Raw genomic sequence first — 24,211 nt, forward strand, 5'->3', positions numbered from 1 at the left:
CTGAACTGCCCGTTAACGGTGCTGCTCCTCGGCCAACACGCTCCCTCTCCTCCCGTCGGAAACAATCATCGGTGCGCGTGCAGGAGGAGCTGGTGTGTGCGGTGCGCGCAGGAGGAGGAGGAGAGCCCCATCTGTTGTAGCGGAGCTCGCGGCGTTGGACCCGGGAGCCAATCAACGGGCGACCCTGACGCCCCTTTGTTCGCGCTGTCTGACGGCGTGCTGGAGATGAATAAACCGGGGGAACCGTGGGGGGAACCCGAAAACAATGGGAGCCCCAAACTCACAGACACAATACAACACAGACCTATGTATGGTATTCACTGGAAACCGGCCGCGAATGTCGTAGCTAGCTGCCGGTGCCCGATAAGCACGGACAGGCTGCTAATAAACCGTCCCAAGTCAAACTCTGTCGACCGCCTACCGTTTAAAGGTTTAACACCCTAACAAAAAAAAAGAAAAAAAGAAAAAAAAGAAATCACATCCTGAAAGATAACATGAAACACTCATGATCCCCGTGGGGAAAATTGCGCAGCTGCAGCATCAGCGAGAATTAGTAGGACACAGGAGAGGAAAATAGGACAGAAACAGGAAAAATTGCGTGTGAATAAAAATATGGCAAACATAAACATACGCAGCTGAGAATTTCAAGACGGGCACATGTTAAGCAGAATGTGCAAATTAAAATATGGCAGAAAGATGCATGTAAAGTAGCAACTTATGTGTGTCTGTGGTAGCCTAGGCTACTCAATAGCCTATTCAGTTTATAGTGACCTTATTCTTTATACTTTTTTTTTAATCTTCTGTGGCGTCACTACGTTTCTTGTAGAATCACCATAGTTACTTTTCACGAGGGCACCTGGTATACATAAAGTCACAACCAATTTTTATATTTAATATCACAGTAGGTTTTTTTATTTTTTTATTTCTTCCCTCCATCAGTGCGTCAGTAATCGGCTCAGTCACATCTGCTCTCCCTGTGGTGCCGAGGCTACACTGGTGTCAATTGATGGTGAAAGGCGGAGTGAGCTTCTAGACACAACAATATGCCTAATCTCTTTCCCAGGAACAGGCTGACTGCCAGAAAAAAAATGGGGGAAGGATAGAGATAGATGGTTAGAGAGAGAGAGAGAGAGAGACCGAGAGAGTCAGAGATGCCCATTTGCAATACAAACACTGAAAAGCTGTTTGTTTCTGTGTTCCAACTTGGGGAAAACAGACAGCTTTCACAGTTAGTTTCTACACCCAATAAAGACAGAAGACTGTATTCGTTCTGTAACATCTTATTAAATAGTTTTAGGAACAAAGAATAGAACAATTTGTTGCTACAATTAGTATACACAATTTCTCTTCCAGAATGTTTAGCACACTGTACTCCATTCAATATACATTTATTTTTTTCAATTTTCTTTTTACATCTATTTAAAGTTTCTCAGCTCTTTTTTGATTTGTATTGACACTGTGTTAACATGAACAGAAAGCAATGTTAGAATAAAAAATACAATATGAAAATGTTCTAACAAACAAAAGGATTCCACCAAACCACAGATTTAAAATTGATGAAAATGTATTTACTTTTTAAATAAAAATACAACAAAATGGTGCACTTTCCAGCATGATTTAAGATTAAAATGTATGATTTATTTCTTACAAATATTTGTTTGTAAAAACATAAAAATGATGTATAAAAAACAAGAAACAACATTGAAAAAGATAAAACACTTGATAGACAAAAGTATATTCTTCAGGTAGCACCCCCTTCAAAATAACTGAAAGGGATTGATTTCTCTGTGTCATACACCTCATGGCCACCTTCTTAAGAGCCATCTTTTAATCAATTTCATTGGTTCACAGTATGTGATTCAAGCTCAAGGAAGAGAGTCTGGTTTTGTAAAATGCAAGGCGTTATTAAGAGGGTTCAATTCTGTAACAACCATGTAAGACACTCGGCACAACTCCGTTACAAATACACACAGTGTTCAGGAACCTCAGCCTGCCTCTCCTGAAAGAGAAAGCACCACAAAAACTGGAGGTCTAAGGTCCAAGTCAAAAGGAAGCTGTCTTTAGGCACCGATATGGACCCCAAACGCCCATCTTGACCTTCAGGGAGGGGGAAAATGTAACAGACCATGAGGCCAGTTTTGACCAAGAGGCTCTTAACAAGGTGGCCAGCCGGTGTCTTCTCCTGCATCCAAAAACCTCAACAACAAGATTTTCAGTGGAGAAAAAAAACAGGTACACCAAAACAGGAGAGGACACTGCTATCGTATTTTCACTGCAGGAGTGGAGGGTAAAGAGAGAGAGAGAGAGAGAGGGCAGAGAGTGGAGAAGGAAGGAAGGATGTGGCGAGAGAAGTAAACTGCTAGTTGCATTAACACGAGATGATGCCACAGAAAACTGGGTTGAAGATTGTGCATGTGATTTTATTTATGTGTGCACGTACAAAAGAGTTCACCACAAGAGGTGCCAAAAGTGTCAAACACCACCCTCCATATGTCCCTCTCTGAGAGGAAAGAAGCGGAGGGGGGGAAGAGGGGGGAGAGATGCCCTCTGACCTCTACTGGATCCCCTGTTCCTGGCTGTCCTGGAGCCACAAACTAACACTGTCACATCAGGTACAGTGTGGCAGTTCACAGCCTCTAAACCAGTGGCTGCTCAGTCACCTCATGACACTGCCTCCACACCCACCTGCTACCAATCCTGATCCCAGCCAACATTTAAATAAGAATACGGAGCTTTTAGTTTTACAGTTTCTGCACCGTTTCTCTGGACTTCTCTTCAAGGTTCAGTGGTCACTAGCTAACTGTGCTATAAAAGTCTAAGGTCCAAAAGTGTCCGATCGCAAAGTGGTCTTCAGGTCAAACTTGACTTTGAAAAAAATGTTCATATTTGATTACAGGTCATAATAACCTCTCCACTATGAGTATCTAGTGACAAATGTCATCATTTTAGGGTGTCAGATTGGGATCCTTCACTGTGACTCCTGATGTTCTTGCCACCAATATTCACCACACATGTACAAACAGTACTTGTAATAATAAAAAAGGCCCTGACTGAAATTCCACTAAAACTATCCAGTTCGACATTTAAAAAAGTGTTTTTACTTCTGTTTGTAAAATCACATGATAGACTTGGAATGACCTATAAGCAGCTTACAACATTAGAAATTATATTTAGAAGAATGCCGCTGTCCCCGGGAGAGTTTAGAGTTTAATGAAGAGTTTCTAAAAGCACTGAGTGGAGTGGAGGTTGAGAGCAGGCGTAGCGGTCAGCGTCTCTAGCCACATCTATGGCTCTAATGCACCGGATCATCACACCACTCTGTACAGGGCGTGAACTAGCAAACTGTAATAAATATCCTTTTAACATTGTGCAAGACACACATAAATCTGCTTCAAATAATCTTCATTAAACATTAACTTTCTTCTTATAAATAAATAAATAGGTTTAACAAAGAGAGAAAAAAAAGGCGAGTAAATTTGGGTTGAGATTTCGCTAATTTCTTGACAGTGACATTTGCCAATACCTGAAAAAATATTTTGGTATAACAATAACAGAAGAGAAAAGTAAATAATCTTAAGAGCATTTAGTATTTTGGTTTAGCAAAAATCTCAGTTGGACTGGATATCTTACAATTCTCCTTCAGCCATTGTTTTTGTTGTAGTCATTTTTATTTCTACACTTGCTGAGAGAATATTGCAATCCTTTGCTATTTCTTCAACCACCGTTTTGCTATAAAAGTCAGCAGAAGCAACACAGTGTGGTCAAACCCAAGACTCGCTCTCATGTCAGGGTCTCAGTTAGGTCTTCCCCATGTCAATCAGGTACAGGCTCTTAATGCTCTGAAACCTTTTACTACACGGCTCAGGATTTCTCACATGCCAAATATGCCGCCGCAGGCTAAACTGCAATAGGCATGAACAGTAACAGATATCAACAGTAAACAACAAACAATTAAACTGCAGATTTGACGAGTAGAGGCCGAAGATGTGAGATGAGAGTGGGATGCTTATGGGTGGCTGAGGATGGGAGGAGGAATGGAAGGGAAAGTCAACACAGTTGAATAAGTGAACAATGTTAACAATATGAACAATGATATCATCATCATAATAATCCACAGAGTGATGATCAGGTGCAAGACAATACCTTGTACAATCTGTGAGCCATCGAGAGAACAAAGAAAATGAAATTTCAACTCTCCCAACCCTCTCCTCACCTTTTAACACCCCATACATATCCAAACCAACCCAACATCCTCACCTATTTAAAGTCTTGTACTGCATCCAAGTAACCAGCAAGGCTAACACAGCACATTATTGGAAATAGTATGTGGGTTTGGATATTTGCAGGGGTTTTTAGTTCATGGTGCAGTGTCTGTAAATCCTGCATGTTCACTTACTACTGCTGTAAAACAGGAGAAGTGAACCCTTTGAAACTGTCAAAGCAGAAGGCAGAGGATCAGAAAAGCTGTGTGACAGTCACAGGATAAAGAATGTAAAATTCTCCTCTTATCGCTCTTTATCTGTCTTTGAGTCTGGCAATTGGGTGCAAAATGTTTCAAAGTGTCTCTTACAGGGCCACTTATCTGTGAACTGTGTACCATCTCCTTTTGAAACCATACATTTGTGTCATCATGACAGTACAAGTCAGGCATCGTTTAAAGCCATTATCATTATGCATGTGCCTACATATATTAGAAAAGACCCGAGCCTATGCGAATTAAACATACAAATATAACAAAATTAAGGTTATCAGTGAAATAGAAAAAAGATCTCAACTATACAAACTCTTGCAGTGATTGCACATTATGGTAGCCAACCAAGTGCATTTTGCTCCATGCTGAAGCAATTTAAGAGCCAAATGAGGTTGGGGTGTGCTCAGGAAAAACAGGGTCTTGGTGGAGTTAGTAAATGATGCATAAGATAATAATGATAGTAAAGTATGTAAGCTGGTTGTTAGTGATGATTAAGATAACCCATGGGAATGGGCATAAATTCACTATCAGCACCCTACTAGATAAAGAAAACTGGGGCCTGGGGATGTCAGTTGCTTTTGGATTTGTCCCACTAGGAGATGAGCTGATTTGACGTACTGCAATTCAACGCGTGTCTGAGGAGTTTCCTAAAGAAATGGACGAGCGAGCTGCGGAGCAACATTCTCTGCTTGAACTCAGGCAGCAGATACGGCAAAACAAACATCACAATCACTGTGCATGGCTAAAGACAACCGACAAGCCACTTGCATCTATCTGCATGACCTTGACAGTTTACGTGCATTGTAACACTTGAGCTAGTTTTGGTGTTGGTGTGTGTGTATGTGTGCTTGCACATCTCTAATGTGGTTGCATAATGAGTCTACAGGCAAATGATTCATACAGTGCAATTTTGCATAATCCTCAATTTACATGATCAAATCTACTTTTAACAGAATATTATGCTTTACAAAATTCCTTGAGTTATACAGGTTTGCAAAAAAGGGTTTGCTAACTGGCAATGTTCGATCTTAAATGGGTCAGTGAATCATCAAACATTCATCTTTCTGAGTGAGATATTGAGCATCTATCTGTCTCCGTCTGTATTAAAGTAAGGAAAGTGCAAATAAATGAAAGCACAAACCCATTATGAAGTGCTGCATACACACATGCATACACACCACCTGACCTGTCTGTTAATGATGACATCTTTCATAGCATGCTGTGACTTGCTATAGCATGCTCAAAATAGCATGAATAGACTTGGGAATAGAGGCAGGCTAAAGAAAACTAATCCTGACGGACACATGACAGGGGTTTGCGCATCACATTGCTTCCACACAATCCCAAACCCTGCACCCTTTCTCTCCTCCACTCTCCCACCCGTTTATCTTAGTGTACCTTCCCTTGCTCCCCAAATTCAGCCCGTTCGCTATACCCCGCTCTCCCCTGGTGCTGTGCCTCCTTCCCCTCCCATTCCTCCTTTCCCCTTCTCGCCCATCCTGCTCCTGCAGGCTCCCCGTAGTGTCCCCCACTGGTAGCCTGTGAAGGTGGGGCTGATGGGGATGTACGTGAAGATGGGATGTCTGCGGATGAAGTCCATTCCGAATGGCAGGTCGTAAGACCTCATCCCTTCCAGCTCTGCTGCACTGGGTCCAGACCCACGCTTCAGCTTCTTGATGCCTCGTTCTTCTGGAGAACCTGAGAAGACAGGGAGGGGGAGGAGAGATTCACAAGGCTGTTCACAATTTAAACGTTCAAAGTTAAAAGCAGGAAGATGTAACTGTGCCCGTTTCCCTGAATTATAATGTTTTTTTATGGCTGGTGCACCTCTTTGCATAACCTTCTGGTTGGGTGTTATGCCAAAAACTACAAACCGGCTATCCTAAGTGCACAGGAACAGCAGGACTTTTTGGAAGTCATAACATTGAGGCTTAACAGTGTTAGCTTAACATAGTGAAGAATGGATTTAAAGACTTACCAGGGATAGTGTTGTCCAATATAAAAGCAACAGATCCACCTACAAACATGGCGGTGGTCAGGAGCACGTTCAGAACCTGGTCTACCTCAACTATGCCTGAGAGAGATTGAGAGGGAAGAGATTAGTAGTTGGCTGAAATATGGCTTCAGTTTGTAGGCATCTGGGTGTCTCTCCTCTCCTCTCCACTCACCAGTGACCAGCGGGTTCTGTTTGAGGTAGCTTGGCAGCACCAGGCCGAAGAAGATGGAGAAGCCCAGAACAAAGAGGTTCCTGGAGGAGTTGAGGTCTACAAACTGCAGGTTGGACAGTCCCACCGCTGTGATCATACCAAACAAGGTACAGAACAGAGCTCCCAGGACGGGGTCAGGCAGAGAGGCAAACAGCGCGCTGAATTTACCCACAAGCCCCAGCAGCAGCATCATAGCTGCCCCGTACTGGATCACACGTCTGCTGCCCACCTGCAGGACCAATCAAAGACCAGCAAGGGGTTAGGAAACCAATCGGAGTGTGTCAGGAAGTGAGAGACAGAATGAAAGCTCCGAGCTCAATTGGATAAGCTTTGTGTGCAGCTGTGTGTTACCTTAGTGATTCCCAGCACACCAATATTGGGACTGGAGGAGGTGGAGCCATTGCCTGTCCCAAAAAGACCATCTAGCACACAGGACATCCCCTCAACAAATATTCCCCTACAGAGACAGGAAGAAAGGGCAGGTGGAAATAATCTGATTATTTTCAAGACAATAAAATGGTCAATGGTTCCTAAAAAAATATTTCTGGGGTATAGAGAGAATGAGGGAGAATAAAAGCCAGATGAACTGCAGAATTACCTATTGATTGCATGGATGGGAGGTGGAGGGGCACAAGAGAGGCGGGCGCAGGCGTAGTAATCTCCGATAGACTCAATGATGCTGGCCACCACCGCGCTCATCATGCCAATCACCCCCGCAGCTGTTACTGTAGGAACGCCCCACTGAACTGCATGGATAGGAGCACAGCGCCAGTCGGTACTGATGAGAAACAGCTTCATCTGAACACAAAACATCTTAAAAATATCTTTTACTTCGTTACCACTGGTTGGGGCTTCACTGTGCCGATGTCCTAACCTGCAAGGTTCCTACACAGTCTTGATTTCAAAATTCCATACTTTTTTCTAGACTTTAACTATTGTTTTGAAGATTTTGGTGTTCGATGTGATTTACACTGATAGCCGTCTGGCCCCACCTAAATGCCATATCGCTCTATGGATGATTATTCTTCACAAGGACAAATATCAGAATTTGTGAGATGAATGTAAAAACTACAGAAAATGTGTAGTTGTATGTATATATCGGGACAATACAACAATATTTTCCATATTTTCCCAACTTTTTGTGCAATTTCCACATTCACCAAGACCAAAATCTTTTTCCATACTTTCCAGACTTGTGTATGGACCCTGAACCTGGCGGGAGCTCGGCTAAGACAGTTGTGTTTCACAACAATTTCTGGCCAGACAGTATCCCATTTTAACAGTTGACAGAGCAAAGTCTGTCTTGTTTTGCTGTTCTCTCCCTCTAGGGCTGAAACTAAATGCTAATTTGAGGTGTGTGAGATGGTGCTTATCATTTTTAAATTCTTTTTAAACATTCTTTGGTTAGCTGGCTGATAAATGCTTAAAATGATTTTTATTTTTATTTAACCTTTATTTAACCAGGAAGTCCACTTGAGATTCAGAATCTCTTTTACAAGGGAGACCTGGCCAAGACAGGTGAGTTAAAACACATAACACGTCTGACCCAACAGAGAGACAGTCACAGAGACGGGGGCAGTGAGGAAACAACCTATAAAAAGCAAGAGCAGAGTCCGATTGACTTGGATACCAAATTGCTCACAAAGATGTGGACCAAACCATTCTATACCACGGCTAGCTCCAACCGGGCTTAACAAGACAAGATGTAATACAGACCATCCTCACTGACACCCCCTTCCACTCCAACAACACACTTACAGGGGTACGGGATCTTGAACCACGGTGCAGCGGCTAGGATGCCTTGGCGTGCGTCTGTGCGGGCATAGAAACCGTACTTGTCCTTCTCTGGTGGGAAAACGTCAGTGACGGTGAAAATGAAACACAACAGCCATGACACCAGGATGGCCATGATGATCTGGGTGCAAGAGAAAAAAAAATGTGGTTACATATATATACACACACACACACACACTGAGAAACCTGCCACAAATTATACCTTTAATACATCTTAACGCACAGCATGAGGGAAAATAAATGACGAAAAGAGCTGGTTTAAGAGTCGTCCACGCTGACTCCAGTTTCTAAGGCTGACCGCTATAAACACAAGTTCTTACAGTAAAGAGTGACCCCAATAAATAGCAAAGCATCAATGGGATGCCCTTTGGGGAGACAAGAGTAAATCAGGCTGATTTGTAACTTTAATGTGAGTGCATTAATGTGACAGCCTTTACGACCCACCCTCTGTTGTTTACTATATCACCAGCAGAGGGCAGGAAAAGACTGATTTATACACTGCACAGTAGCATGCAGAGGGAAAACCTCCTAACCTCCTGAGGAGACAGAGATGAGATGGGTTGAATTATTTGCAACGTAGGTGGGAACCAAATTGTTAGTAGTGGGAGGGCTTGTAAAGAAATGGGAGGTTACGACTTCCTCAAGGGAGAGAATGGAATCTTTTCTGAGAAAAGGAAAGAGTGGTGGAGCTCAGCTAGAGTTTGTGAGACAAAATAGGTGCCTATGTATGTACGGTGCAATAACTGGTCACTTTGACGAGGGTGTGTACTTACAGGAAACATTTTGAAGAGTTGTAGCCTATAAGAGGTCCAGCCTTTCTTAGCCTTGTAGATGGGCAGAGGTAACTGGACGTTTCTGGCATACTGGGAGAAGAGCAGCACCAAGAAGATAGTCCTACAGAGATAAAAAGAGTAGTGTTCACATTTTCTCATTCTTAATATTCTCCTGGGAGCTATGGGGAACTTTGGGCATAACTCATCCAGTATGAACACGCCTACATATTTATAGCTTTGCCTAATCCCCCAACATTACCGTGGGATTTCCTTTTCCTCCTCTATAGGTCTGACTAAGACCCCAGAGGCATCTCAGCCAATCAATTAGCTTAACTGCTTAGGAAAGAGCAAATCAGAGGCAATTACTAGCAGATATCCCCAGTCCCTGTGGAGCATGGGGAGAAGCGAGCCCCTCCAGCTACTGTATAAACAGCCATGACACAGCAGGATCTGGTGTCACACCACCTGAACATCAGAGCTTTGAAGTGGATATGAAGGCTAGCTTTGGATACAAGTTTGAAATGTGCTGTGGTTTGGTTGACAAGTTTGTGTTTGCGTTTTCAGTAAGCTGGAGACTCACCCTCCTCTTCCCCCTGAATCACAGCCTAAAAAAATAAAAAAGTTCTTTCTTCCTGTCCTTAGCTCTTATTTTTTACCTGCTCATTCTAGGGTCCCAGGAATATTTTATAACATCTATTCTTTGTAAATGTGGTGATCTAGGAATTTAAGCTTATTCTGCTGTTGCACTCACTGCAAGTTGCTTGGGATAAGAGCATCTTCTACAAGCTAAAATGTAAATGCTCAGCTTTATACAACGACTTAAAGGTGTTTTTCTTTATGCCCTCATGTGTGGTTCCTTGCTTCTTTGCACGTGAAGTCTGTGCTTACAGCATAGCAATGCCCCAGTGTTTTCCAGCCCTCTCCCCAGCGGCCTGGAAGCCAGAGAGGCCAATGAGAGCCACGGTGGGGGTGATGGTCAGAGGTCCGATGTACTTCAGCAGCACCCCCGGCAGACCCAGCAATCCGATACACACCTCGATCAGAGACGACACGATGATAGCCCCTTGGATCTGGGGACAGGGCAGAGTGATGGAGGAGAGAGATGAGTGGATCCACAGAACAAAGACTGAAACAACCAGTAGCAGTTGACCCATGATGACACACTGCTGCAGTGCTGCTTCGAGAGCATATGTGCGTAATTCCCCTCACTAAATACACTGAACAAAAATAGAAACGCAACACTTTTGTTTTTGCTCCCATTTTTCATGAGTTGAAATAAAAGATCTAAGACTTTTTTTATGCACACAAAAGGCTTATTTCTCTCAAATTTTGTTCACAAATTTGTTTAAATCCATGTTAGTGAGCACTTTTCCTTTGCCAAGATAATCCATCCACCTGGCAGGTGTGGCATATCAAGATGCTGAATATTGCACAGGTGTGCCTTGGACTGGTCACAATAATAGGCCACTCTAAAATGTGCAGTTTTTAATCACACAACACAATGCCACAGATGTCACAAGTTTTGAGGGCAATTTTGGGGCAATTGGTTATGTAGCAGTGGGACGCATACATTTAGCACACATAAAACACAGGGCACATAAATACAGCAAGACCAAAGACATAAATACACAATAAAAATAAAAATACGCAGTTAATTAAAAGATACATGTTATGCAGACAACTACCTTTTCCTCCTAGAGTTTAGGAGGGAGATGGCAGAGGGTATGAAGGAGTGTTTGTATCTGTTGGTTTTAGCTAGTGGAAGTCTAAGGAGGGTACCAGATGGCAGAATTTGCATTTCTACACCACCTAACCTCTTGGATTAAGTCAAGAAACAGCAACCCTAATGTTAACCAAAAATGTTAAATTATGTTATATTACTAGATTTCAGCATTGAGGTACTTCCATTCATGATTTTGCATAGGCATACTAACCTAAAAACCTATTATTGGGAAACGTGAGAAATTTTCAGAGCGACAGAGACACAGAGCGTCCCCGTAACCATAGCAACTCACTCTCACTCCTGCCTGCGTGCGCACGGTGCGAGAGGAGAGGGAGAGACACAGAAAAGCCGCTGACTGAGATTACTCTGAGCAGCATGCATGGGAATAAATTACAATATAATAGATTTGTGTATATTTCTTGCTTTCCCCCGATCTGTCTGAATAACTCGCTGCTGCACAGTGCTGCTCTGTCTTGTCTGTCTGTGCGCTGTCAGTGTCTCTTTTCGCGCCACGACGTTATCAGTTATGACTTTGTTTTTCACTGCGTAAGAAAATGGATTTGTAACGTGACAGCGTGTGAAAAATGTCAGTTGCGTGAGTCTCACGGTCAATGTGTGAGAGTTGGCAGCCCTTAAGTCATGGGTGGAGGAGATAAAGAGTCCTCAGTATAGATGTATCTCATTTGATAAATCCGAGTGATAATCTTGTTCCTCATTCTCTCTTCACTGGTCTCTGTTTTCTCCTCTCTGTCACATTTTACTGCCACCACCTTCCTGCTGCCTTCGGCTTATCGATGTTCTGTTCAACAATTTGATTCGGCCTGATTGAGTTAGTCTCGTACAAGCGTCAAAAAACAGTTACTCAACTGGCTTACACAAGCCTCAGAAAAGGTTAATGTGAATTAACAGCTTCGGTCACAATTTGCACACCCTGTAGCCATATACAAAGGAAGTCACATGTTCCTACTTAGACGCCCATTAAAACTAAAAAACCTTTACATGCACACAATGGATCACAGTTGGTCATTAAGCTCACTTTTACTTTGAATTCAGTTCCTTTCATTTCTCCATGTTAACTTTCTCCATATCTAAAAGCAGGTGGATTAATCCTAGCTTCAACATGTCATGAACACTTTTTAGCCCAATGTCTTTTAGCCCATCAACTTCTCTACCCTGTTTTCATTTCATCTTGTTTTTCTTTCCTCTTATTTATTTTTTTGCCTTTCCTCCATGACTCCTGCCCCCGCTATCCACCTTTCAAGCCCCTGCGACTGTTTCATTTGTCTTCCTCACCTCTCGTATCCTGGGGTGCCAGATGTGCTCTGTGTGGAGGAGCTCTGTGCTGTTAATTACAGGAACCGCTGGTCATGGAAGGTCACGGAGAGAGGGGAGATCAGAAGAAAAAACAGAAGTTGATGAGCTCAAAACATGAATCATGACTCCATTCAGTCAATAATTACATTTGGAGCACACAGAGATAAACTAGCTAATCCCATTTGAGGACACCTAATTCTGTGCCATCTTCACGGGGCTTTGATGCTGACAACATTTAGGCTTGGGATCAAAGTTTTCATCACATGGTTACATCAGATAAGAGTGTGTGTGCCTGTATTGAGGAGAGTTAGAGTGCGAGACAGAGAGACAGAGGGAGATTACCTGTATCATTACACTTCCATTTGTCCAGCGACAGAATGGCCCTGGCTGGGGCGAGGAAGGCGAATGCGCTGGCCTGGAACAAAGGCAACCTGGACACACGGAAACGCATCAGAAATTACATTAGCAGCCTGAATAATCACATAAATGCACACCAACTGGCCTGTAAAAATTAACTTCAGTAGCAAGGTGATTTTCTCTCTATAACCACTAGGTGACAGCACTTCAATGAAAAAAAGGCATTAGTGTGTGAATCTAGAGCATACTCTATTCCTGTGCAGCAGGCACCAAGCATTATCCCCATATCCTCCATTCACTGTATGGAGGGTTAGATTCCCCCCTGGCCTTACTTTGCTAACCTGAAGTCTCTAAAATACAAGGCAGGGCAGTAGAACCAGTTACTGCAAGCAAATAGAGATTCTCTGTTTTGTTTCTCTCTTTGTTGCCAATGCATCCAACACCATTCACACACACTGATATACGCATCCCATCTTCTTTATGGTTCATTTATTGATTGATTAAGACAATAGTTAACTACAGTTTACAGTGTGGTCTCCCATTCTTGTTATGCATGTGCTATAATGAGCGGTCACAACAGAAGTGTACACATCATAAGACCTAATAGGATCAGAGGAAGTGAATAAAATGGACAGCTGCAAAGGATTTGTAAGCACTGAAAAAGGGAACAAGGAAATTTGTGCTCTTAAGAAAGAAGAAGTGAAAAACACACATCCACCCCAAAGAACACCTGTATGTTTCCAATGGGTGTAAGAAGCCACTGCTTTCTGAGATGGATAGAGGATGACATTTGCTGGTTTCGATGGTGTAGCAAAGATAGCTGGCCTACATACAAATAGAAAAAATACTCAGTGGGGTGGTGGTAGCTTTGAAGTAGAAGAAAGGGGCGTGTGACTAGAAGATTGGCAGTTTGATTGCCTGTATGTGAATGAAAAACTCTTCCATTCCATGTGGGTAACTGTAGGAATATGAGAGAGGACACTGCTGGAAAAGATGCCTGCTCAGTCAACTTTCCCTGCATAAATAAAGGTCAAACAAGATGTTATTAGAAAAGAAAGGCAGTGAAGAGCATGGAGGAAAAACAGAGAAGAGTGAGCAATTTCCAGACAAAAGCACTTGGACACCAAATTACCTCCAGCCTCAATCTACTACCCACAGTCACATGTTGTCTGCAGGTGATGCCAGCTGTGCACACATTAACAAATGCAAATGCACACACACACACACACACACACGTTCACTTGGGTGAACACACACGTACACGTCACCTTTCCTTTCCTGGAACAGTGCACGTGCTCTTTCTGATGTGACCTCACTTGGCACTGTGACTCATCAAACCATACGGCAAGCGTTTTTCCCCTCACTCCATCACGCTTTACTGCTGTGTCAGTCCTCTCCTCTAAGACCGCCAAACCATCACAAGCCCTTTTTCTCTCTCTGCCCCGTCTTCCTCGTTTCATTTCTCCCTTTCCTTTTCACCCCCCCATATCAAGCCTCTATTCATCTCTCCCTTCTTCGTCTCTCTCTCTCTCTCTCTCTCTCTCTCTCTCTCATTTTCACCCATCCCCCGGAGTTTCTCAGCAGACAGTGATAGATATAGAAATGGATAGATAGGTACTTTATTTATCCCAGAGGAAACAGCATGTGTATAAATTATCTCTCCTTCCCTCTTTCCATCCATCAAGCCTTCATTTCCACCCAGCCCTCCTGATGTGTCACCTCAGCCCAGTGTTGCCTTGGTGAGAATGCAGGCTGTTGGTGTGACAGGCATGACAGTCATTAACAAGAAGCTGCACGTCATGTTGACAACAGATACCCAGACCAGGCCCTGCTGTGTGCATCTTTGTGAGGAAGTGGAGGGAGGGAGAGAGAGAGAGAGAGAGAGAGAGAGAGAGAGAGAGAGAGAGAGAGAGAGAGAGAGAGAGAGAGAGAGAGAGAGAGAGAGAGAGAGAGAGAGAGAGAGAGAGAGAGAGAGAGAGAGAGAGAGAGAGAGAGAGAGAGAGAGAGAGAGAGAGAGAGAGAGAGAGAGAGTTTCATTTTTGAATCCTTGAAAACTGAACATTTGTGTTCACCCTGTGCTTAAGTTTACTGGAAGCTATAGAGAACAATTCATTTATCAGTAGCTGTTAATGATGTTAACTCACCAGACCAAGGGTGGAAGTAACTAATTACATTTACTCATGTTACTATAACTGAGTAGCTTTTTTGTGTACTTGTACTTTTTTGAGTGTTTATTAAATTCTGTAATTTTACGTTTACGTAAGTACGTTTTTACTGCAGTATTGCACTTCACTACGTTTTAAATCACATTCATTACAGAGTATCGATTTTGTAGACGCTCCATAAGCAACAGAAACTGGACCAACGTAAATTGACTAATTGTGGAGCCATTCACAGTGGACGGTCAGTCAGCAGAGAAGATAAGAGTAATCTAGCTTTACTTTATTTAATTGTGCACTTTATTTTATAATTTACAAATTTTCCAATTAAAAAAATTGGTGTAAAAATCTGCTTAAGTAAAATATCAGCATCGTAACAGTACTTCTTATTGAGTAGGACATTCTAGGACTCTTCCTCCAGACCATGTCCAGTCCCCATGGCTGCGCTAAAGGCTGAATAATTAAAAACATGGGTAAAATTACATGTACCCATTTTTCCACAGAGGTCATATGTTTATGTCAGAAGACTTGGTCTCTTCCTATAGAGGGAAGAGTGTTTCAACACATGTTTGTGTGTGTGACTTAAGAGTCTGCCAGCAGTCTATGAGATGATTGGACAAACAACCAATTCATAGTGAGCACGTGCGTGTGTCTGTCTATAAAAAAAGTCTCTCAGGGCTGCATGCTGAATGTTGGAAATAGAAAGTAGATAGACAGTGTTTGCTCACAGTCTTCACTGAGGCATCAGTCAAGGCCATCAGGCTGGCTTAAAAAAAACAACTGATTTCTGGCCAAAGCAGCTGCTGCTGTACCTGGGGCGCAGTAATGAGATACTGAGGATCTGCCATGTCACGATGGAAAGATTAGGTCTAATAGAAAGATGGCAATGGAGAGATTACCACCCTGAATTGTTCCTTCTTTTATGAATCGTAACACACACCCCACGCTGACAAGGCATGGCTTACATCGAAACAGCGATCGGAGGAAAGGGATAATATCCATGGCAACAGGTAATGTCTCTTGTCTGTGGGTATTTTACTGAGATATGATGGGGTGGATTTAGCCCTCTGGGTTGAATCAGGTGAATCACTACTTACAACACACACACACACACACAAACACGGCCAAGCGAGGGGGAGCATGAGTGCGAGAGAGAGAGACCGACTTTGCGCACCGATGTGTGAATTAGAGAGGAAGGTACATTCCAGGACACTGAATCAACAATTGTAGGAGAGACTTAACTCCTCAAGGCAGGGTGAGACCAGAGAAAGGAGTAGGAAAGGTTAAAAAAGAGAGGAAGTTGTGTAAGCACTCACTGGGGTGACATGAGGTGAAATATGGATCTCATGCCTATATTTGATCTCAAGGAAGCAACCAAATAAGACGCAACAGACTACAGAATACAGTCAACTAGAGAAACTAGAGTGGGCTATTCCTGACAAATATGTACTGTACAGCCAAAGCAGGGACTTCCCTCTTAGTTATGAGGCTGACCAAGACGTGGCAGTATGAGAAAAAAGTATGAGAAAAAGAAAGTTATACAGGACAACTGCTGTCACATGAACGAAACAAGGAACTTGATGTTCTCAACTCGTTACGTTCTGGTTGAAAACATGCAAATAAAAGTCCCTTTAGGCAGCTGCAGTGCTGGGAATCAGCAAGATTCTCTCTCTTGTAAAAGTCTTAAAGATAAGATATTTTGACTTCAACACTAAATTGAATTACAAGATATTTTCTACGTTAAACTGTTCAAGTTCTGGGAACCCTTTCACAAACACCAACACACAAACATCTATTTCCATGCCCACACACACACACTTCAGAGTGACATGAAGAGGGAGAGTGGAGAAAGAGGGGCTTTGCTTAGACAATGACCATCATCTCTGAGTGGTACTTGGAGATGAGAGGGAGAGAGAGAAGGAGGAGGGGGAGTAGAAAATAAAGGAGGAGGTGAGGGAGTGAAAGACCGAGAACAAAATGTACCACCTATAAAAAGGCTGATGCAGTTTAATGCAACCTCCAACACAAGCTTAACATTTCCCATAGACGCAGGATTACTGGTAATGGATGCCTCTTACTAGCCTTGTAATAATGCTTCCATCGCAACCTAGACATGGTGGTATATGTGTGTGTGTGTGTGTGTACCTGCAGCCCAGAGTGGTCTGTAGCAGGGTGGTGATGCCCACACAAAAGAAGATGGTCCCTATGAGCTGGCTGGTGGCCCACTGGTCGAAGCCGACACACATTGCCTCGGCTAGGAGGAACGGCACCGCTATGGTTCCGCTGAAACACGTCAAGTAGTGCTGGGGAGACACAAGGGGCAACAGGGTTAGTGTGTGTGTGTGTGTGCATGGCTACTACGCAGTTTGACGTGATTTTGATGTCCCCAAGTGGCCTAAAAATATTATGTGTCTCCTACAGCTGTTTATTTTTACTTTAAAGCAATAATCCAAGACATTTTCATATAAACAAATGTTGGTTTTGCTACTCTCCATCACAGACTGATATATCACAATAGTGATTTCATCCTGTACGCAGTTCAGGAAAGGGTAGGTAATTCCAGGGAAAAAAATCCTCTGGCGCATATGAAGTGACGCATTTTACATTTCCAACAGCAGCAACAGGTTTATTTGGAATAAATAGAAGAGGAACTGGGTAGTTAGCATGAGCATGGCTGAACAGATAAAGAAAAGCACCTACAGAAACTCAAACTTAATCTGTAGAGAAAATCCAAAGAAAACTCAAGTCCTGGCTACACTGTTTGCTTTTCAAGTGATCTCTGGGAACTGCAGGGCAACAAGACCACAGCAATGACCGCTTAGTACCAAAGATGTCCCCAAAAAAACAAACTCTAATTTTGCTGATCTGTGTCTGCATCACCCTACCTGCTTGCATGCATCATCATGGAATGTGACTTGAAACATATGAGCATGATTAGGGCTGCAACTAACGATTATTTTCATTGTCGATTAATCTGTCGATTATTTTCTCGATTAATTGATTAGTTGTTTGCTCTATAAAATGTCAGAAAATGGTGAAAAATGTTGATCAGTGTTTCCCAAAGCCCAAGATGACGTCCTCAAATGTCTTGTTTTGTCCACAACCCAAAGATATTCAGTTTACTGTCATAGAGGAGTAAAGAAACCAGAAAATATTCACATTTAAGAAGCTGGAATCAGAGAATTTTGATTTATGTTTCTTAAAACATTACTCATACCGATTATTCAATTATCAAAATAGTTGGCAATTAATTTAATAGTTGACAACTAATCGATTATTCGTTGCAGCTCTAGGCATGATCGGATGATAAAAATCACACTGAGGTGACAAGTGCAGCCATAGCTAAGCCTGTAAAATATGCATTTACCCATTTCTTCTATAATGTATAACTACACTGAGTTACCTCATATCTGTCAATCAGCTGCATGTGTGTTTGTTTGATGCCAACTGTATGCATTGTGTATTTATGGCCACATTACATGGAATATTCATTAAGACAATACATAAAGGCAAGAAGATATTGGGATTATTTTATGTCTCATTTAACCATAGGCGGTTATAGGCCTTTTTCATGTATAGCGGAGTTTTGAAAACATGTCCATCAGAACATACAATGGCTGTTAAAGGAGACAAGCCACATTGCTTTATAAAGAACAGGTTGGTCTGTCGGTTGGTGTATTTACCTGTAAGCCTAAGAATACACACAGGTACCAGGGTGGGGTGTCTTCAATGGTATAGATCATGTCCATCCTCCTGGCATCCACACTGTCTGTACTATCCAACGTCTCAGACATGGAGCTCTATATATATGGAAGAACACACACACACACACACACACACACAAAGAAGCATGATGAACCATATGGAAATAGTTGATACCTTTCTGGCATTTGACATCATTATTTTTTCTTTACCCTTCCCGTCGTACAAAGAGTGCGTTTGTGCATTCTATGAAAAAGTAGGGCTGGGCGATATGGACCAAAAATCATATCTCGGTATTTTTAGGCTGAATGACGATACACAGTATATATCTCTGTATTTTCTACGAAGTGGGCTAAATGTTCAGTTGTAAGTAGGGCTGGGCGATATGGACAAAATCAAATATCACAATATTTTTGACCAAATACCTCGATATCGATATTGCGACAATATTGTAGGGATGACTATTGGTGCTTTCACAAAATATTTACACAATGAGATTTTTGATAAATAATCATCAGTGATGTGGATATAATGACTAAGTGGGTAAAGGCAAATAATAGAACAGCTAGAACAGTCTGGTAAGTTCAGAAAATGACATCACTTTACTGTAATGCAGCCTTTAAAACCAGGAAAAGACAACACTTATGTCATATCACGATATTACGATATCCAAAATCTAAGACGATATCTAGTCTCATATCACGATACCGATATAATATTGATATATTGCCCAGCCCTATGAAAAAGGGATCGGTTTTAAATTCAGGGTGATGTCAGAATTTCTGTTTGCGTGGTGTCGTCCTCTCAGAGCGCAGAGGACAGCCAACCAGCACAATCTAGCTTTCACTGCACATGGAAGATAACTCTGGACCACACCTAATCATAGCCTTGTAATCTGCAAATGTTTCACCTTCCCTTCACCTGACATAAGAATGCCTTCCTTAATTAATCTTGTTTTTTTTTGGCTCCATTTCAGTGGAACTAGAGTAAGGCAAGGCAAGGCAAGGCAGCTTTATTTGTATAGCACATTTCATACACTGGGGCAATTCAAAGTGCTTTACAGAGTGATAAAAATACAGTAAAGGTCAAATATTTACAATTAAAAAGTGCAAAAGTACAGACAAGAGATACAAAAGATAAAAGACTTAAAAAGTAAACTAGTGCAGTTCAAATCAAATGAGATAGAAAGATGAAAGAACACAACAAATACTCCCACTTTTAGATGCACATTGTGAGTGAACCCATATGTTTTTCTGTAATTTTCTTTTCCCCTGTCCTTCCTGATTCTACTCTTGATCTGATATTTACGTCAGATCTCACTGCCTAAGGCAGACGAGAATCATAGATTCTCCTCTTGGCCAAAAACCTCCCCCCCACATATAGTGTTCACTATAGTGTTATGTTTTAAATGGTAGTAAGCTGACGAAGTTACCAATTTGATGTGGCTATTGAAATTTAAATCTGAGTCCAGGATAACGCCAAGATTTCTGGCTTGACTCTTAGTTATGAGGGACAGGGAGTCAAGGTGAGAGCAGACATTCTGTCTTTCTTTCTGTGCTCCAAAGACAATTATTTCGGTCTTATCTCTGTTTAGTTGGAGAAAATTTTGCCCCATCCAGTCATTGATTTGTTCGACGCAGTAGGGTATTTTTAATGACATGCAAGATTAAATGTATGGATTTAATTTAATGTAGCTGTATGATGTGAGGCTTAATGGGCAACAACTGTCAGAGGTGGATGTGAGGAACATGCCCAAGCAGAGGGACAGAATGATATGAAAAGAATGGGATAGGAGATCAAAAAGAAAGTGATAACGACAGACAGAGGGAAAGTGTATGAAAGAGAATTGATGATTACACTCTCCCAGGAAGAAAAGTGCAGAGTCACAGTGACAATGAGAAAAGAGGAGATCAAAGAGAAGAGGAAAGTGAGTCAGAGAAACAGTAAGTGAAGGCTTTGGGTCCAAGATGGCGCTGTTGTGCAGTGACATTTAATGAGCGGTTTCTGTGCAACTTGGAATTGAGATGAGCCTGTTATTAAAATTTTCCTTGTATTTTTTTTTTTTTTATTCATAAGGCCAAGAGTGTAGTCGAGGGTATACCCATGCAAACTCCACCTTTTAAGTTGAAGAGTTTACTCAACTCTTATGGCTGATTTTTTTGTTTTTAGCTAAATTCATAATATACATCATAGTAAGTAGTATCAAACTGACGCAGGTTATATGAGGATAGGGTCTTTTAAGGGGAAATACATGAATTAATGCTTGCCTGAAAATATAAGTGATTTTTGTGAATATTGGTGGATGTTTGCCTTATGATGATCACAACTGGAGGTCATAATTTACCATACTTTTTATTAACCACTACATCACTGCATAGGACAATAAAGTAAAGTTGAACTTAAACATATAGGATGTGGGCCAGTATATGGAAGACATGAGGGAGGGAAGCAGAGAAAGGGAAGTAAGCAAAAAAAACGACACTGGTCATTGAGGGTAAACAAAATGGTTTAACACCAGTGAAATACATGGATTAGTCAGTGTAAGCCTGTATGTGTAAGCTTTTAAAACCATCTGACTACTGTATGTGTCAGTCTCCACGGTCGGAGGCTTAGCTGGGAGTAAGCTAGCACTGGCTAGGCTAGACTGAATAGTAAAACAGAGTGAGGATTGTAATGTGCTTCTCCACTTCTCTCTCTCTCTAGTTACCTTCTCCGCTCCTTGGTTATCTTTAGCGTAGATGGCCATCAGCTCTGTGTCCTCAGTATCCTGGTCGTTGGCCTGGCCCACTCCATTTACCACCACCTACATGCACACACACACACGATTTAGAGATTATTATGTCGATGTGTTTGCTTTAACAGGGCAATTAGTTTAATTATAGTTTGCTGAAAAATGTTACCAACACTAATGAGGGCCAAATCCAATACAGTACTTGCATTCGAAGGCAATCACAGCTTTGACACATTGTTGGTTGGATGACTAAGCCACATGAAAAGACAGGCATGGTCTAGGAATGTATAAGTGTGTGTATGAGTGCCTCTGGGAGCTAGTCGTCAGTGAAAGAAAAGCAATGTAAAGGGGAACATCATTTTTAAAGGCTGATGCTAGAAAAACCATTCAAACCTGATTAACAAGCACAGATCCTGTACAGACCCATGCCGCGTGTGTTCAGTTCAATGCACTGAAGCATTATGACACTGTTATTGGTAAAATGATTCCACTAACATCACTCACAGGTAATAACGTTACCTAACGTTAAAGTTTATAGGGCAAGGGAAGACGTGGGTGTATGTAAATTAACGGAAGAGAGTGGGGCGGTGCAAACTAATAAAATAAAGAGTAACAACTGAATTTATGAATGAGAGTGAATTCGCATTATGTATGGTACACACCAGAACAGAGCAGAGTAAAATTACCAGACTGTATGTTAATATAGAACCTCCTTGGTATGTAGGCCTACGGGTAATAGGAATCTCCTCTGATCTCGCAATGGCTGTAAATAATGTCTGTAACCATAGTAACGTTTACTTCAGACCAATATGGCTGCTACCATTGCCTGTATTTCACTTGTGCATTTTCAGTTTACTTGACACCAGTAACCAGTAAACAGAGGCGTATCCATAAGATCTTAATCAACCACCACTGACAGCGGCGTCATATTCTCTTTTTCCACCGCATGGACTTGATACTTTTAACCGCAGGATTTGGGCTGGGCCAAGACCGCAGAACTGGTAGGAATGACTGCAATGTTGAGGAAAGAAACTGGATAGAAAATTCAAGAATGTCTCACAACTCTCTTTCAAAATAACAATGAAAATGTTATGTAACGTAATGAGTGTTGCGCCTTACGTCATGTAGCAACCAGTTGTCCAGTCCGATTCTGGTACACACTACTCGGACTAACCATAGACTAACCGAATCCGCTCTCGAATTCACTAGTCAATACCTGAATTTTCAGGAAGTGAGTTCGGTAATGCGGTTCTCTCCTTAATAACCGAACTGTGTGAACTTAACAGGATTAAGCACTCCAATGAGGAGTGACAATCGCATTTAGTTGCAGTATAGTGGCATTTAGCCCATAAGCGAGAGAAGACGCCCTCTAGAGGCCATCTCACGAAGCGACATCTCACTTAGCGTTACCTGACTGACTGACTGACTTGAATTTGGCTCGTGGTGCCCTCGGCTGCACCATGGGAAAGAAACAGGGCACAAGGCACAAACAAATGATGGCACATGAGCATAAACAAATGAAGTCAAGAATCCAGTGAACAGTGATGAACCAGATTTGACAACCTGGACATGCGCGCACGTCTCCTATGCAAACTTGTAGGTTTACGTTCCTTCCCTTGTCCTCCAGGTGTGAGTGTATGTATTCTTGCTCTGGATGCATCTGTGTCCTGTTTATCAAATCCCAAGTGAAGGTCAGTATACAGTGGAGAAGTCTGGAAGGCACACACATTAAATGCCAAATTACATCCGAGGATAACGAAGAGCTATTTTTTTTTCCATGCCTGCAGGACAAGATGCAAAGACAGATGGACGTATGCAAAAGCGCTCATCCTCAAATTGCATTCTATCAAATGCCACCAGTCTGTCTTGTCTGTGTGGTCTCTGTGTATGTGTGTGTGTGTGTGTGTATACGGTTGCATCAATCTTTTCTTTGGCTCCATTCTATCATGCAGTTTATCTTTCGCTGTGTGATCCCTTCTAGGAAAAGTCGAAGGGAGAAGAAGAGGGACCTTTCAATGAACTGTCATGTGCGTTCTACAACTTTATGTCTACAAGTTTATGTCTACATGCCTAGGCCCCAGATTAAACACAGCTCATTCAACAATGTAGTCTCAGCACTCTAGAAGGTCATAATTTAGTACGTTGGCATTTTTATTTACATTGAGACCTTTTAAATGTTGGAGACGACTGTGTATCATCTAAGGGTTTGGTATGGAGAGAGAGAGAGACAAACATCTCTGAACAATGCAACAATGGGACAAAATAACTGCAAAGGAAACTTGAAGCTCGTATCATATTTCCTTCTCTTTGTGTTCCATTGAGCAGGTTCAGAAAATGACACCAGAGGAGCCTTCAGATTGTTCTAGCAAACAGGATTGAGCTTATCTATGGGACAAAACCAAACCAGAAGGCTTCATGGTTTGTGTCTCTGTCAAAAGACAGCATGCATGGCAAAGACCCTTATTTATTTGAATCTTATTTTACATAATTAAAAGAGTGAATTGATGGTAAATAAAGCACTGAGTGTGTGTGTGTGTCAGTGTGTGATTTATGAATGGGCAGCAGAAAATTGCTATTGTTGTCATTTTATCATTTGACCTACATCGGGCCACTGGGCTTGTGCCAAGAGGATGTGGTCAAACAAAGGAAATCGACACAGCGGCAGGAGCATGCACCAAGTGGCCATGGACTAGACACCGTGGATACATGGGCCTTCCGGTTACACAGACACACGCTAACAGTAATGCCAAGTCTGTGTGTGAGTCATAGAAAGAGAGAGGGAGGAGGAAGGAGAGAATGAGAGGAGGAGGACAGTAATGACAAGGTTGTGTGCATAGTGCTCTAACCCTGTCTTTATCATACCTCCATTGCCTGTGCTAGCTTTAGGCATGTTTAGACTCTGTGTGTGTGTGTGTGTGTGTGTGTGTGTGTGTGTGTGTGTGTGTGTGTGTGTGTGTGTGTGTGTGTGTGTGTGTGTGTG

At 42.1% G+C, this 24,211-nt stretch overlaps 1 protein-coding gene across 1 annotated transcript in view; it reads right to left on the reverse strand.

Annotated features, from left to right (window-relative positions):
* Positions 1-1,381: 1,381 nt before the first annotated feature.
* The window catches only part of slc23a2 (solute carrier family 23 member 2), a 38,643-nt gene continuing 15,813 nt past the window's right edge, over positions 1,382-24,211 (reverse strand). The window contains exons 4-16 of the mRNA XM_071536868.1: positions 21,208-21,303; positions 18,482-18,598; positions 16,944-17,101; positions 12,625-12,713; positions 12,262-12,329; positions 10,134-10,315; positions 9,246-9,366; positions 8,437-8,593; positions 7,277-7,424; positions 7,030-7,135; positions 6,640-6,907; positions 6,450-6,545; positions 1,382-6,169 (exon numbers count right to left, since the gene is read on the reverse strand). Coding sequence (XP_071392969.1) covers positions 5,901-6,169; positions 6,450-6,545; positions 6,640-6,907; positions 7,030-7,135; positions 7,277-7,424; positions 8,437-8,593; positions 9,246-9,366; positions 10,134-10,315; positions 12,262-12,329; positions 12,625-12,713; positions 16,944-17,101; positions 18,482-18,598; positions 21,208-21,303 — 1,875 coding nt within the window. The 3' untranslated portion in view covers positions 1,382-5,900. The remainder of the gene's footprint in view (positions 6,170-6,449; positions 6,546-6,639; positions 6,908-7,029; positions 7,136-7,276; positions 7,425-8,436; positions 8,594-9,245; positions 9,367-10,133; positions 10,316-12,261; positions 12,330-12,624; positions 12,714-16,943; positions 17,102-18,481; positions 18,599-21,207; positions 21,304-24,211) is intronic.

Source organism: Centroberyx affinis, unplaced genomic scaffold (assembly GCF_046629955.1).
Source record: "Centroberyx affinis isolate AG114_WGS23_722 - 3 ecotype Tasmania unplaced genomic scaffold, CSIRO-AGI_Caff_v1 ptg002953l_1, whole genome shotgun sequence".
Taxonomy (NCBI): domain Eukaryota; kingdom Metazoa; phylum Chordata; class Actinopteri; order Beryciformes; family Berycidae; genus Centroberyx; species Centroberyx affinis.